This window comes from Mastigoproctus giganteus, chromosome 10, assembly GCF_048544385.1.
Source record: "Mastigoproctus giganteus isolate SK-2022 chromosome 10, ASM4854438v1, whole genome shotgun sequence".
NCBI lineage: Eukaryota > Metazoa > Arthropoda > Arachnida > Uropygi > Thelyphonidae > Mastigoproctus > Mastigoproctus giganteus.
In genome coordinates, this window is record NC_143584.1 from 140,342,847 (window position 1) to 140,358,990 (window position 16,144).

Below are 16,144 nucleotides of genomic sequence, written 5' to 3' on the forward strand. Positions count from 1 at the left end.
AAATTTGAATCTTTTGAATCAAAAATCTAAAGATATTTGAATAACTTTTTATTTTAATTTTAGAGGCTTGTTGCAAAACCAGATCAACTTATTAAAAGAAGGGGCAAACTTGGATTAATAAAAGTTAATGAAGATCTAGCTGGAGTTAAAAAATGGATTGCACAATACATGGAAAAAGATGTACAGGTAAAAATGTGAGCTCTTGGATTGCAAAATTGAAAAAATCACAGATTTATAGTAACTTTAAAGGTAATAGAAAATCATTTATATAAGGAACAGAGCAATTTTATTAATGTAAAATATATATTTTTAAGCCATGCTTAAAAATATGGTGCAGGGATAAAAAAAAAAATTTTTTTTCATTCCTGCATCATCATACCATGAATATTTTCTTATGCACTGTTGTAATCTTATTTTGCTTAACAAAAATTGAGTTCAATCAACCACTGAAGAAAAGCCATGCTAATAAGGCAGGCCAGGACTTTACTGGCTGAGAATATGTGCTCTATTTTTGTTTCCTGATCACAGTTTGTCCTTGAGATTGAGTATAGTGAGGCACGTCACCACGTGTCAGATGTGGTGATGTGTCTGGCACAGCTTGTTAGACACAACTATAAATATATCCATAAGTCTTCAAGGAGACAGTAGTATGATTGTGAATGCAAATGCCATGATCAGTGGAGTTAAGACTTCCAGTACAGAATGATAATAGGGTGCCATGTAAGTATTCATTTTGTATGTAACATTTCAGTGGCAATGAAGATCCTGAGGTCAACAATTGATGTGATCTGTAAATAGAAGCAGACTGATGCTGAAACTGTCACGAAATGACCCAGAAAACCTCTGAAACTGATGGAACATAACAGGAGAGTCCAGTGAAAAATTGTCCATTTGAAATGTGTCAGTGTTGTTGCAGCGCACAGGCCCTCAGCGAGATGAATGGGACACATTTCGACACCAATACAGTGCACAGGATGCTGCATGATAGTAACCATTCTGACAAATGCTAGATGCCATCTCATCTCACTTGGCGTAACACCTACTGTTTTTGGACCATTGACTAATGGTAGCTTATGCTTTGTAATGACTAGTCACAACTTTTGCTGCCAGTCTAATGGTCACCTTTTTGCTTATGTCATTAAACAAGAATTAGTTAAGGAAATCAAAGACACCAGTAGAGTGAACTTTCTTTTAGATGCTTCTACAGATATTTCAAATGAGGTGGAACTTGTCCTTTATATGAGATACATAGATAAAAATCGGAAACTGAAAGAGGCATTTGTTTCCATAATTCCTCTCAAAAATTCAATAGCTGCAGGATACTTCGATATGTTAGAGCAGAGGTTCCTAAACCTTCTCGGTTCACGGTGCCCTTGGTGTGCCAGTAATTTTTTTCACGGCACCCCTAGGCTAAAATAAATACCTAACACAGTAGTTTTCAACCTTTTAATATATACTTATATAATAATTTTATTCTTTATATAGAAGTACTAAATAAAGATCAATTATAGATTACCACGAAATTAAAATGATACAGTACAATGGATACAATACACATTTTTATAATGAAATAAATGTATAAATTAAAAAAAAAAATAAAAAAAAATAACTTTAAGTAACTTAAACCCAAATTACACGGCACCCCCAAGAATGTTGTTGTGGCACCCCAGTTGAAAACCACTGCGTTAGAGAGTGAAATGGACAAGTTATTCTTGCCACGGAAGACTGGTAATTGGTTAGTAAGCATTGGAACAGATGCAGCAGGTAACGTGCTGGGAAAAAACAATGAGCTAGTGGAAAAATTAAAGAGAGACATGCCAGATCTTATATCAACACACTGTATTGCATTTAATTTGAATCTGACTGTTTTAAATTCTGTTAAAGACATTCCTTCATTGCTGAAATTGAAACAGTGGTAAAAAAAATTATATCTTTTACCAGAATTCACCAAAAAGACAAAGAATTTGGAAAAGTAGCAGCCATGCTACAAACAAATATCCTTAATTTCAAGTATATGCATTCAATAAGGTGGATGTCTAATATAGTTGGAGCACTGACTGCACTTGTTAACAACTTATTAATAAGAATCCATTTTCTCTTAGATCTTTTAACTTTATTCAAGCAACTGTCACCGATTTTTCAAATGGAAAACCTGTTGCTTAGTCAAACAAAATATCAAGTGGACAGTACCTTGAATGCCCTGAAAGAAATGAGAGAAGCTCCACAACATCTTGAGAGGAAATTTTTAGGTAACATGAATAGTCTAGGTCAGCAGTTCCCAAACTACTGAGATTTATGGAACCCCTTCAAAAATCAAAACGTGTGTGTGCGCGTGTGTGTGTGTGTGTGCGCGTGTGCGCGCACGCGCTGTTTCCTGAAAGAAAATTCAAAGTTTTGTGCGAAAAAACTCAACTTTATTCTTATTTTTATACAGATATATAATAATAACTTTATTTATCATCAATTTGTTATACATAGGACAAATAATTTGAAATATGCATACAATTATATATATGCTAATCGTATCGAAAATAAGTAATGATCTATAATGAAATTTGTTGTGATTCTATCAGTATATTTTTTAAGAAAATAAACACATGTTACTTGTTACCTTCTGAATGTTTAGCAGACCCTCTGGAACTGGTCTGTGGACCCCAGGTTGGGAAATGCTGGTCTAGTTGTATACAATGGTATTCAGCTAATGCATGTAGAGAGCTATTTGAATGTTGAACGAAAAAGCTAATGAAACAAAATATTTGATGGAAATGAATAAGAAATTGTTAAAGCTGTCTCAGTAGTTGATACATTTATCTGGCCTGAAGATCTTGAAAATCTTTTTTTGGGAAGAAAAAAATTTAAAATTTTGGGGAAATGTTTCAGCAAATATTTTGATGATAATGAAGAAATAATTTCAATAAATTTGATGAAAGAGTGGCATGAGTTCAAAGTTTGTAGGGAAGCATTTAAACATACAGGATCTTCTTGAAAAAACAATGAGTATAGGTTTCCATTTCTTTCAAAACTGCTTGAAATCGTAGCCATTTTACCAGCAAGTACTTCATCATATGAATGAGGTTTTTTTCAAATGAATCTAATGAAAGAGTAGTTGAGATCATCAACGAATCCCTCCACTCTGAATGACTTAACAATGATACATATGAATTGCACTTCTCTGCAGGACTTTAGTCCAGATAAATCAGTGGATAAGTGGTATTTTGAAACCATGAAAAGAAACACTGGAGGACATAATGCCTTATGACACTGACATTTTGAACTGTAAGTGTTAGTGGCATACATTTTAAATCCACATAAAGGAAAGGATATTTTGTATAATTATGTGTAAGGTGTAGTAAGAATTAAAGAATGTATTACTTTTGTTTTGTCATCATAACATTTAGTTATTTAAAACATCACCTATAGAAATATTTACATAAATTAGACCGATACTATGGGCTAGTAGATTTAAGTTGTGTTTCTGGAACTCTGCAGCAGAGTATCTATATGCATGCACAAGGCTGCCTCTCTGTATTATAGTTGATCAGCTGTCATAGGCTTCAGTAAGTTGACAAAGAGGCTCTTTGCCTCGAAAGCTACTTGCCTTGTCTGCTTGATTTTATGTTTTTAACTTTGTATTTAATATTTTTAATTTGTCTTAATTTTTAATTTAATTTTTAACACAGTCTAATTTATTTTATTTTAATAAACTTTTTATGTTTATCAGTTCTGTCGTGGCAATATTATTTTAGTATGTTAGATTTTTGTCTTTTTAATGATTTTTTTTCCATTCAGTTTATTATTGTTTATAATAATTCTTAAGGACTTAAATTCATTGCAGGGAAAAATCATGTTCAAATTGTTAAATCAAACAAAAAAAAATACATATAAATCATCTCAAATATATAATTGCATAAATTCTCCTATCTTGATCTTCTAACTACTTTTCTACCTCTTATGGTAGCTAAGTTTACTGTAATGCAATGATCATTACATCTACAGAGATATTTTAGGAAATGGAAAGAAAGGTAAACCTAACAATAATGATAAAAAACTAGAACTTTTACAAAACAAATACTCCTAATTACAAACATAGTATTTCAGCATAAAGATAACCACAACATTATTTGTTGTGGTTATCTTTATGCTTAAATACTATGTTTGTAATTAGGTGTTCCTTGTTTCTATCATGTTCTGGAGAGAACATTATTATTATTAGTAGTAGTCATATGGTGCAAGGAAGCCTGAGTCTCATGCTGCACTAGCCAAAAAAATTCCCAAGTTATCCTACCCTGAGAGAGAGAGAGAGAGAGAGAGAGAGAGAGTGAGTGAGAGTGTGTGTGTGTGTGTGTGTGTGTGTGTGTGTGTGTGTGTGTCAGTCAGAAGAAGGAATCACCAAGAAAGCAAGAGGGAGAAGAATGATGATATCCAGCTCAGGACCCTGGGTTTGCCAAGCCCATGTAGAAACAAGGAAAGAATAACTGACTGCATTACTTTAGAATTATTGATGCTACCCTTATATCTTCAGTCACTTGTTTAAGGGCTATACTAGATGAGCGCTTAAAACGCGGCATTGGAAATTCCTTCGAATGCCCGGTTTTACAAGAAGCAGAGGGAAAAGGCATGCAAACTAGACGAGTGCTTCCAATGCCACGTTGGGTGATGTTAGCTGGCGTTCAATGCCTGCTGATGCCATCGGAGGCGTCGAAAGGGCCAGCAACTTTGGCATTCATATTTCCTAAGGAGAAATTCTCCCCGGGTGGTCTTCATTCATTTGTTTGTTATTATTTGGAGAGGACTGTTTGACATCAATAAATTTATTTGTGAGGTGGAAAGGAGGCCTGCCTTGTACAACATGGCATTAAAGGATTACCCCAGAGGACTAACAAAGGGTTTTAATGAAATTTATTATATGTGAGGGAAAATATTAAATAATTTAAAAAATCTTTTGATTGCCACTTACACTTGATTTAAATTCGTTGTACATAGTTTCTTATTTTTCAGAATTTTAATTTTCTACTAAATACTAATTTATTTTTAAAAATAGGATAAATTTTATTGCAGTTATATTCTAGTATTTTGCCATGAAAGGGTGCTGGCACCATTGAAATACATTTTAAACGGTGTCAGGTGCGTCAATAAGGGATTCAAAAAGAATCTCTTATTGACACGCCTGAAGACTGCCCTCCAACTGCTGTCAATAAGGGATTCAAAATGCGTCAATAAGGGATTCAAAAAGAATCTCTTATTGACACACCTGAAGACTGCCCTCCAACTGCTGTCATTTCCATTCCCTCTTCCATCTTACAAGTTATTGAGATGGAAGAGGGAATGGAACAAGTTCAAAAACATATTCATCCCTTCTCACAAAATTATGCAATATGCAACAATTTTTTTATTATGTCGGTAGCAGAATGGAGATTCAGTAATATGCTAGAGTGAAAAATGGCAACTTATTGCTCAGTATTCCAAACGTCTATTCTACAAGGTGCCTTGCCTGAGTTAATCTATAGTTGAAAATTCTTCGTTCACTGCTAAAATTTTTTGATGGGTATGGTAGTATTAAATTTTAGTCAGTCCAAATGCTTCATCCTTAACAAACAAATGGCATTGCCAGCTCATTTGTACCAGGAAAGAGCTTTATTTAAAGACAAATTAAAATTTTCATTAGCAATCTTCTTCCAAAATTTGAATTTTTAAAAATGTTCGAATTACCATCGCATCCATAAGCAGTATCTATTACAGTGAAACAGTAGTTTGTATTGATTTCTGCATCATGGTATCAAATTTTGCAATTTTTTCACTAATTAACATTAGAAGTTCAAAACTCTGTATCGACATTCTGTAAAATAATAATAATAAAAAAAATTTCTCGGTGAAACTTCCTCTGTGTTTCAAACATAGTATAAAACTGTCCTGTTTTTAACCTATTTGAATTTGCCAGATGAATCTACCATCATCATTTTCTCTTTCTACTCACAATCAACTATATACATAAATGCACAATACATCCAACTTGAACAACTCCCAAAACTGAGACTAGAAAAAGTGAGTCGCTGTTGGTATCCAATGCAAGGTTAGAAACGGCCCATCTAGTTTGAAATGATCTGATGTTAGAAACACTATGTGTAGTTTGCTGTTTTGGAGGTGTTTACAATGCCAGCTGATGCCAGCACTTTAAATGCCCATCTAGTACAGCCTAAGATCCTTTGGTAATACAGCCAATTGAGATTGGAAGTGGCCACATCATGTATTGAGCAAGTGAAAAATTATAATTAGTTTCAAAAATAGGTGCGAAACATGCTTAATAAAACATAGAAGATATAAAACAGTTGTAAAATAGAAAATGTTCTCAGATTTGTGAATAATTAGTATTAGTAACAGCTGCATGGTGCAAGAAAGCCTATGGCTTATGTTGCACCAGCAAAAAAAAAAAAAAAAAAATTATTAAATATAGAAATATTCATGCTCAATAGTAAATGATATTCCTGATTCTGATATTGATTTAGAGAAGAAAGACAAAAATTTAAAAGAAATTTAGTGGAAGGTAGAAGGTTTGTAAAGATTTAATTCAGAATGCTACGGTGTTTCTTTTCTCTAATTTTTTGGGTACACCCAAAAAATTAGAGAAAAGAAAAATCCCAAATGTAAAGAAAAGTATAAGAGAAGGGCCAAGGTGTGTGTGTGAGTGTGACCTAAGAATTATTATTTTTTTTTTGGTTGCTATGTTCTCACTTTGTCTCCTCACTTTAGTTTATTAATATTAATTCTATCATCGTCAAGATCCTTGAGAATTTTGGCCTTGATGAAAAGGACATCCGAATAATCTAACACCTCTACAGGAACCAAACAGCAACTGTTGTAGTTGATGACAGAAAACATCAACATTGCATGTGGAGTGAGGCAAGGATATGTACTCTCTCCCTTCCTGTTTAACATTTACTTGGATGTCATCTTCAAGAGAGCATTAGATGGAAGAGATGAAGGAATATCTGTTAATGGTAGAGTGATTAACAATCTTCTCTATGCAGATGACACTGTATTTTGTGCAATGCAGGACTTACAGATACTCCTCAATCATGTGAGTGAAGAAAGTGAAAGAATGAGCCTTGGGATTAATATCAACAAGACTAAGCTCATGGTTCTTAATGGGGCATTGCCAACACCTCCCCTCATGTCAAAACTGAAGACTGATAGAGAAAATTGAAAAATGAAATATCTAGGCTGTTGGATCAATGACAGAAACAAGCTAGATGTGGAAATAAAAGCAAGGATTGAAATGGCCAAGCAGTATTTTCTTAAAATGAGATCTGCATTGTGCAGTGGAAACCTGGATCTCCACCTTAGAATCCGGATGATGAGATGTTACATTTGGTCAGTTTTGTTGTATGATGCAGACATGGACACTGAAAACTAACACCTCGAAAAAACTAAAAGCATTTGAAATGTGGACATACAGAAGAATGCTAAAGATACCATGGACAGCAAGAGTGACCAATGAGAGTGTCCTACAGAGAATTGGAAAAACTTAGGAATTGCTGAAAGATATGAAGAAAATAAAAACGGCATATCTTGGACACCTGATGAGGAACAACAAATATGCAATTCCATGGCTTATTTAATGAGAGGAGAATGGAAGAAAGAAGGAAGAAGAAAGCCTGGGAGAAGACGTACATTGTGGCTTGATAGCATTAAGAATTGGACAGGACTGAACACTGAGCAGCTGTTCAGAGTTACCAGAGACAGAGAGACATTTGCAGTGGTGGTCGCCGACTTCCGTTAGGAGATGGCACACAGAGAAGAAGAATTATATAAAATGCAGTAGTAATGATAAAAAAAAAAAAAAAAAAAAAAAAACCAATGAAAACAGAAACTTTACTTTTCTCCAAATTTTAGTTAACTTTTTGTTACATTTTTCAAATACAGACCTACAATATTTATCAGTATGATCCTGAACCTTCTTATTAGGTGATTTAATTCTCTAATTAGATGATTGTGACTCTACTCACATGTAGCACAGAGAATCCCTTATAATATACTAAGATTACATACTACATTACAAACTGGTTTTGCTTTTGCTTTGCAAGTGATATAGTAGTAGCATCTCCATGTCAGTTTTCTGTGATTCATTTTTGCTATTGTATGCTTGCCTAGTTTTTCTACAATGTTTTAAGTTGATTCTCCTAATCATCTACTCTTGAGAGAAAAAAAAAATTGAAACATGCAACTTACCTGAGGATTAAATTATTTTCTGAAAACATTTTTCTAATTTTTCTAAAAACATGAAATATCAGATGCCTACCTCAGAGTAAAACAACAACAAAAAAAACCTCTTCTATTGCATGCATGGAGAAAATATCTTTCATTGAAAAGTGTTGTTCTTGGCCACCATATCCTATAAATGTTTTGTTATTGTTGTGATGATGAATCTCAGTGTTGAGTTACTTCAGTTGGATTTTATAATCTTGAAGGAAGTAATATAAATGGGAAGGCTTATCATCTGGAATTGTGGATTAAATAAAGTAACCATTGAATTTTTTAAATTTGTCACAGTATAATAATCACTTTCCATAGCAGAGTGCTGTGAATTCTTCTAGGAAATACTTATAAATGTAAATTATTTTATAAAAAAAAAAATCCTGCAAGTGAGAAACTAAATTCTGATTTTTATCATAAACTCATTTTGCTTACTGCATAAACTTTCGAAAACATGACCACCACAATTGGTAAGGGCTTACTGCTTTTCTTGATTTAAAAGAATGTTTTTGGGTTACTATTTTATGCAAAAAAGAAATAAGAAGTTAAAAGTTATCAACTTTTAAAGCATTTAATGATAAAATAAAATATTTAAGAGAAAATTTAATCAAAAACTATTTCCCTTAAGCTAAAAAGTGTGGTGAATAGTAGCACAGTATTTTAGATTTTCTTTTAAATAAAAATCTATCATTAGCACTAAAATTTTATTCTAATACATTAAATATTTATTATTATAAATTAATGTATATAATGTAGTCTTTTAATTATTACAGATAGGAAAAGCAACAGGAAAATTACGTAACTTCATCGTAGAACCATTTGTACCCCATCAACAAGTAAGACATTTTTATTTTTTTCTAATGATAACTTACTGTATATGTTGTAAATCAAGCAGTATTGGGACAGCCATTTTTAGATTTTTTAAACCTAATACCACATGGCCATGCTGGTAGTAAAGTGCACAGATCATCAACGGGGGAAAAATAAAAGCCATACTTACAATTGTGTAAATTAAGGCTTAGAATGTGTTTCCCAGAATACATTCCCCATGGCCATTACTTCAGCAGCCATGGTAATGTTCCCCGAGATGAATAGTTCATCATAATTGTCAAGCCTGCAATTAAGAAATACATGCCTGGTGAAGTTTAATTAATTGCCAATCACATATAAAGTTAAATTTCATGTGTATCACAGAATTTAATTATTAGCATTAGTAGCAGCAATTGATACAAGGAAGCAAGCTTATATAGCATCAGTAGGGAGGGGAACCTACCCACATCATCTTCATTCTCTAATAATTTGTCTAATCTTTCTGTAAATTTATTTGAATTCCACAACACCAAATGATTTTCAAACAGTATCCTCTAACAATCCTTGCATTGATGCCATCAGCGTTTAATTTACTATGTCCATTTAAAGCGTGATTTGGGCTGAGGTTGTGGAGTAATTTATAGATTACTGTTCTTGTAAAATTTTCAGAATGTACCAGATTTTTGAGATTCCATATTTATGAGGTTTTACTGTATGATCAGAATGAGGATTTGGGACAAAAGTTTGATGGCTGAAAAAACGCTGTTCTCTTTCTTATTTCCCTAATAAACTGCACTCATATTACAGGATGGATAATATGTTTGTCAAGCACAAATAAATAAAGAGTAGTATCAAAAGTTTCAAGACTGAATTTATTAAAAATATTTGACCATCAAATAAGAAAAACATTTTATTAAAAAACATGAAATTACACATGGTATAATGAACTAAAAACTATCAACTAAATTTACACTTATTTTACCATGTGGGAATTTTGCTGCTAACTGCAACAGGTTTATTCTTGTGTGGCACTACTGCTACCCGTAACCAAGCTGTAATTTGGCAAAAACTAAACTATATGAGGGAAATTGATGCATTTGGCATTAGCATTAGCAAATGATACAAAAAAAACAAAAAAAAAAAAAAAAAAAACCAACACCTCTCATTTTGCCTCTTCGTTCCCTCCAATAGTTTGTCTAGTTCTTCCTTGACTTTATTTAAGAATCCCATCAACATTGAGCTTGCTCAATCCATTCAAAGCCATAATTACCTCAATCAGATCACCTTGTAGTTGGTGGGAACTAATACCTTTTTCCACAATTTACCTGTACATTCTCTGCTATTGACCTCTCTATATGCTCCCCCTCTCTTCTTCCTTCACTCAGCTGGGAGATAGAGGAGAACCTTTATGGAAGCGATCACTTCCCCGTGATAACCAACTTACCTAAAGGGAGGCCATGCCCACCTTTTAGGTTACCGCGATGGAAGATTGATCAGGCTGACTGGAATACCTTTCAACACCTGGTAGACCTTAACATCAGTGCAGTCAAGTCAGGAGCCTATCAATGATGCAGTGGTGTACATCACAGAAAGCATGTCCATGCAGCTGCAGCTACAATTCCGAGAACATCTAGCTAGTTCCCACCATTTCCAAAACCTTGGAAATGGCTGGTACCAGCTAGATGTTCCTGCCATTTCCTAGATGACGAGTATATCGAAAGCATGATATACTCGTCATCAGAGCCAAAAGGAATCCTGGATCCGCTTTACATCTACTATTACCCAGTCTACTAGCAGTAAAGCTATCTGGGACAAAATCCGAAAAATGAAGGGTAAATATACATCACATACATCGCACCCTTCATCAGTCCTGGAATGTAATGGATGCGTTATTATGGACCCAACTGCAATAGCCAACGCACTTGGGGAGACCTTTTCTGCCTTCTCGTCAACATCTTCTTACACCCCAGAATTTCTGGTCTGGAAAGATAAACTTGAAAAGCAGCCAATTAATTTTAAATCAAAAAAGGCTTATCCCTATAATGGGCCGTTCATCCTGGAAGAGTTAAAAACAGCTCTATCTCTTTTCAAGGCAAGTGCTGCTGGACCAGATCTTATTCATTATGATATGATCAAGCATCTGTCTGCAAAATCCATGGACCAACTGCTCTTTCTATATAACAGAATATTTCAAGAAGAGCAGTTTCCGGATTCGGCATAAGGCATTCGTGCTTGCCTTTCCTAAGCCAGGAAAAGATCCTAAAATTCCAACAAACTACCGTCCTATTGCTCTGACCAGCTGTCTGTGCAAAAGTCTGGAGAGAATGGTCAATGCCCGCTTTATATGGTATTTGGAGGCATATGGGCTCATCTCCAGATTGCAGTGCGGCTTCTGTAGGAATAGATCAACTTTGGACCATTTAATCGAGATGCCTTTTTAAAACGAGAACACCTGGTGTTTGTGTTCGTGTTCTTTGATATGGAAAAAGCGTATGACACAACTTGGAGATTTGGAATTTTAAAAGACCTACAGCATCGGCCTTAGAGGTCCTCTCCCAAATTTTATAAAAGACTTTTTATCTCATCATTCTTTTCAAGTCTGCGTAGGATCTACTCTCTCTCACTCTTTTAGCCAAGAGGAGGGAGTACTTCAAGGATCCGTTTTAAGTATTACGCTTTTTGTCATAAAAGTGAATACCATCACAGAAAAACTTCCTCCAACTGTAAATTGTGCCCTCTATGTTGACGATTTTAGCATTTTCTGTCCTTCCTGCAACATGAGGGTAATTGAGAGGGAACTGCAACATGCCATTAACCATCTGAACTCATGGGCAATGAATAATGGATTCAGGTTCTCTTCACAGAAGACTGTTTGTATGCATTTTTGCAGAAAGCGCTATCTTAAACCACCTGAATTGAGGCTTGGACTTAATGCTATTCCAGTAGTACTTGAGACTAGATTTTTGGGGCTCGTATTTGATAGAAAGTTGACCTTTCTATAAAACATTCGTTAACTACGTACGAAATGCACAAGAGGTTTGAATATCCTACGTGCAATCTCTTCACATTCTTGGGGTGCTGACCGGTGCACCCTTTTGTGCCGCTGTCGTGCATTTGTGTGATCAAGGTTAGATTACGGGTGCCAGGTATATGCATCTTCTAGACTCAGCGTACCCCAATGGTTGGATCCCATCCACCATCAGACGATCCGTATTGCCACTGGAGCATTCCGAATGTCTCCCGTCCAGAGCCTATATGTCGAAGCGAATGAGCCCTCGTTATCACTTCATAGGAAACAGTTCTCTACAGTATGCTTTGAAACTGAAATCCCTGCCAGACCATCCGATGTGGACACCCATTTTTGAGCCATGTTGGGAAAATCTGTACAACACTCACCAGACTGCCAATCAACCATTCAATATTCATATCCAAAGGCTACTTAGCGATTTGAACATTACATTAGACAATGTTGCTCTGTCACCAGGGCAACCCACTCCACCCTGGCATGCTCGTGTCCCAAACTGCAACCTCTCCCTTAACAATTGGAGAAAGGACAGCACACCATCCGCTGTCTACCTGCAGCTCTTTTTAGCACAGCGCTCTGAACATTCTGACTTCTTGCCCGTCTACACAGATGGCTCGAGGTCAGAAGTGTCTGTTGGATCTGCAGCTGTTTTCCCAGACACCACAGTATCTGAGCAGATCTCCCACGAATGCACTGTGTTCATTGCAGAGATGCACGCAGTTGAGCCAGCCTTGGATCATATACAATCCACCCACCACAAAAAAATATATTATATATACCGATTCTCTGAGTTCATTGTAGGCTTTATCATCAATGAGGTTCAACCCTCATCCTGTCCTGACCTGGATACAGCAGAAGCTGTACTTCCTTTCACAATCTGAATTTGATGTTTGTTTCTGCTGGATCCCAGGCCACATTGGGATCTCAGGAAATGATATGGCAGGCTTTGCAGCCAAATCAGCGAACCTCTTTAACTCTTGCCTGTTAGTCCTCTATACAGACTACAGGCAAGTAATTTGAAAGAAACTGGTATCCCAATGGCAACACTCATGGCATGGACAGACTGAACAAATTATATGAGATTAAGCCTGTAATTGAACATTGAACAAATTATATGAGATTAAGCCTGTAATTGAACATTGAACAAATTATATGAGATTAAGCCTGTAATTGAACATTGGCAGTCTAGTCTGCACAGGGACCAAAAAGAGGAAGTTGTTCTATCTCGGCTCCGCATAGGACATCGTCACTTGACACATTGCTATCTACTGAGGGCAGACAATAGTCCTATGTGTAGAAATTGTGACACCATTTTAACAGTCCGTCATATTTTAATTGAATGTCCATCTTTTTATAATGACTGTCATTTATGTTTTAGCCATCTGTCTGAGCCTTATATGGCCGACCGGGCTAGCCGGGTGGGTAAAGTGCCTGCCTGGCAACCCGAAGGTCGCGGGTTTGATTCCCGCCTTGGGCTTGGATCAAAGTACAGTCGGTCCTCGTATAACACGTGTTTACATTACACGAATTTGATCATACACGATTTATAAATAGGGGAACGTTATCTTATATAACACGAACCGAATTCGCTTATGCACGATTCGCCTTTGTGTTTACAAGAAATGGCAGTGGAACGCGGAATCACCCCAACTGAACGCAACACGATAGGAATGAAGAAGATTCTGAAAATGTATTTATGTGTTTTATATCAGTGAAGGGGAAACACATTTCACCATAATAACGTAAAAACCAACACAATTCCAGTTATCGATATAATAGCAAATGCAATTAGATGGAGTTTACTACCAGTTTATAAGAGATTCCACTAGCAGAAACGCAACTGGAAATTGTTTTTATTGTTTTATGGTAGTAACCCCCAGAAATGTGCTTTAGTAAAATGTGAGGTGTTAATAGTGTATCTCTGCCTTTACGGTGTTGTTTATTCAGTTGCTACACGCGCGCAGCTTTGTTTATGTGTATCAAGCGTGCCTCCTCGTTTTGTAATTGTGCTTTATTCCCTAAAAATGAGTAAAATACTTAAAAGGTGTGAAAAGGAAGCATTCTGGCTAAGACACTGTAGATTCAGAGAAAAAAAAAAAAAAGCAATATCGATAAACAGAGGCGGACAAAAATTCTTAACCGGGAAAATTTATAGTGGCCTCATACTACGGTTTATGGCCAAAATCGCACCGGCCTCCGGCCCACCGTGGTTTCCCCCGTAAGGCTTCTGTCCGCCTCTGGTGATAGAGAAAAAATATGAAATTGGGAAACGCTTTGAGCAAAATGAAAGGCCATGTGATATTGCACGTGTTATAGGCCTAAATCAGGCAACGCCGAGAATTACAAAGAATGCAGAGAAAATAAAAACAACTTTCATAGCAGGAACAACTCAAAGTGTAATTAAAATCCATTAGATTAAGACACAAGAATTGGAAGAGATGGAACGGCTGTCATCTGTTTGGATAGAAAATCAAACAAAAAACAAGTCTGCTTACGATAGAAGCAAAAGCATTAGCAATATTTTATTACAACTTACGTATTATAAAATACGTAAGTATTTTATTACAACTGTTTTATTTAATATAATAAATTTTTTACGAATAAAATACGTATTTTATTCATAAAAAATACTTTTTTAGTATTAAAAAATACTAAAAATACTGTATTATAATATTTTTATTATGTATTTTAATCGTTATAAAATACTTAACGTATTTTATAACGATTAAAATTACCCAATTATTTATTGTTTGGTAATGTTTTGGTTCCAAATGTGTGTTCAATCTTGGGTGGTCGGCACATAACCCTACTTTTCCCATAGGGTCTATTGTTTATATTGCACGATTTCGCATTGCACGAGAGTTTCTAGGAACGCAACTATCGTGCTATACGGGGACAGACTGTACTGCAAAAATCTTGGGAGGTGCATTATGGCCACAGAGGCCTATGCGCCAACAACTACCAAAAAAAAAAAAAAAAAAAAAAAAAGCCTTGTACACTCAGACAGATTTTATCGGACAATGATAACGTGGTCAGCTATATTTAAGTTTTTACAACTTATTAATTTAAATAACTTTATCTAGAATGTTTTTATCGTTTTATGCTTTATGAACTTTTTATACTGTATACTCCTTTACAATAATATATAAACAATTATAATATTATACTTTTATTTTGTACACCTTTTTGACTTGGTGCCTTAAATGCTAATACGCCATAAAATCCTTAAACAACCATATGCTGCAATTTGCAGGATATGAAGCCTTTCTTCATGTGAGTACCCCTTTGTTCTGCTCACCAATCTCATTGGCCTTCTTTGTACTCATTCCAGCAGCCCTACATCATTCCTAAAATGAGCCCTCCGGATCCGTATGCAGTACTCAAGGTGCAATCTGACCATTGCCTTATACAATGGGATAATCACCTTATTCCTGCTAGAAAAATTCCTATATATCATTGTCAAAACCCCATGAGTTGTCCTATCAACCTGTCTGCATTACTCAGAGAACTTCATATCTGACTGCACAATTACCCCCAGGTCTTTTTCATTTTCCACTATCCTGAGTGTAGTACCACACAGTTGGTATGTTACTTTGGGGTTACTGCTACCCACATGCAGTACTTAGCATTTATCAATATTAAACTTCAATTGCCATTTCTTAGCCCATCTGCCCAATTTTTATAGATATTGTTGAAATATCATACTATCATTAACCTCTCTGCCAACCATTATATCATCTGCAAATTTGGACATTAAGCTTGATATACCTTGACCAATATCATTTATAAATGTAGAAAACAACAATGGGCCCAGAACCGAACCCTCGGGAACTACATTAATAACATTAGTCCATGAAGAGCAATGTCCATTGCTTACCACTCTCTGTCTTCTCCCACTCAACCAACTCTTTATCCATAGCAGCAAATTGCCCTTAATGCCACACTGCTCCAATTTGTACAGCAGTCTTATGTGCAACAGTATCAAAAGCTTACCTGAAATCCAAATATGTGAGATCAGAATTATTTTTTGCATCCAGTTCCTTTGTGACTGCATCATAG

The 16,144-nt window shown here is 35.4% G+C and overlaps 1 protein-coding gene across 2 annotated transcripts in view; it reads left to right on the top strand.

Annotated features, from left to right (window-relative positions):
- ATPCL (ATP-citrate synthase) overlaps window positions 1–16,144 on the top strand; it is a 551,864-nt gene that overhangs the window by 56,351 nt on the left and 479,369 nt on the right. For both annotated transcript variants that reach the window (XM_090382775.1, XM_090382774.1), the window contains exons 3-4: window positions 64–186; window positions 9,024–9,086. In XM_090382775.1, coding sequence (XP_090238901.1) covers window positions 64–186; window positions 9,024–9,086 — 186 coding nt within the window. The remainder of the gene's footprint in view (window positions 1–63; window positions 187–9,023; window positions 9,087–16,144) is intronic.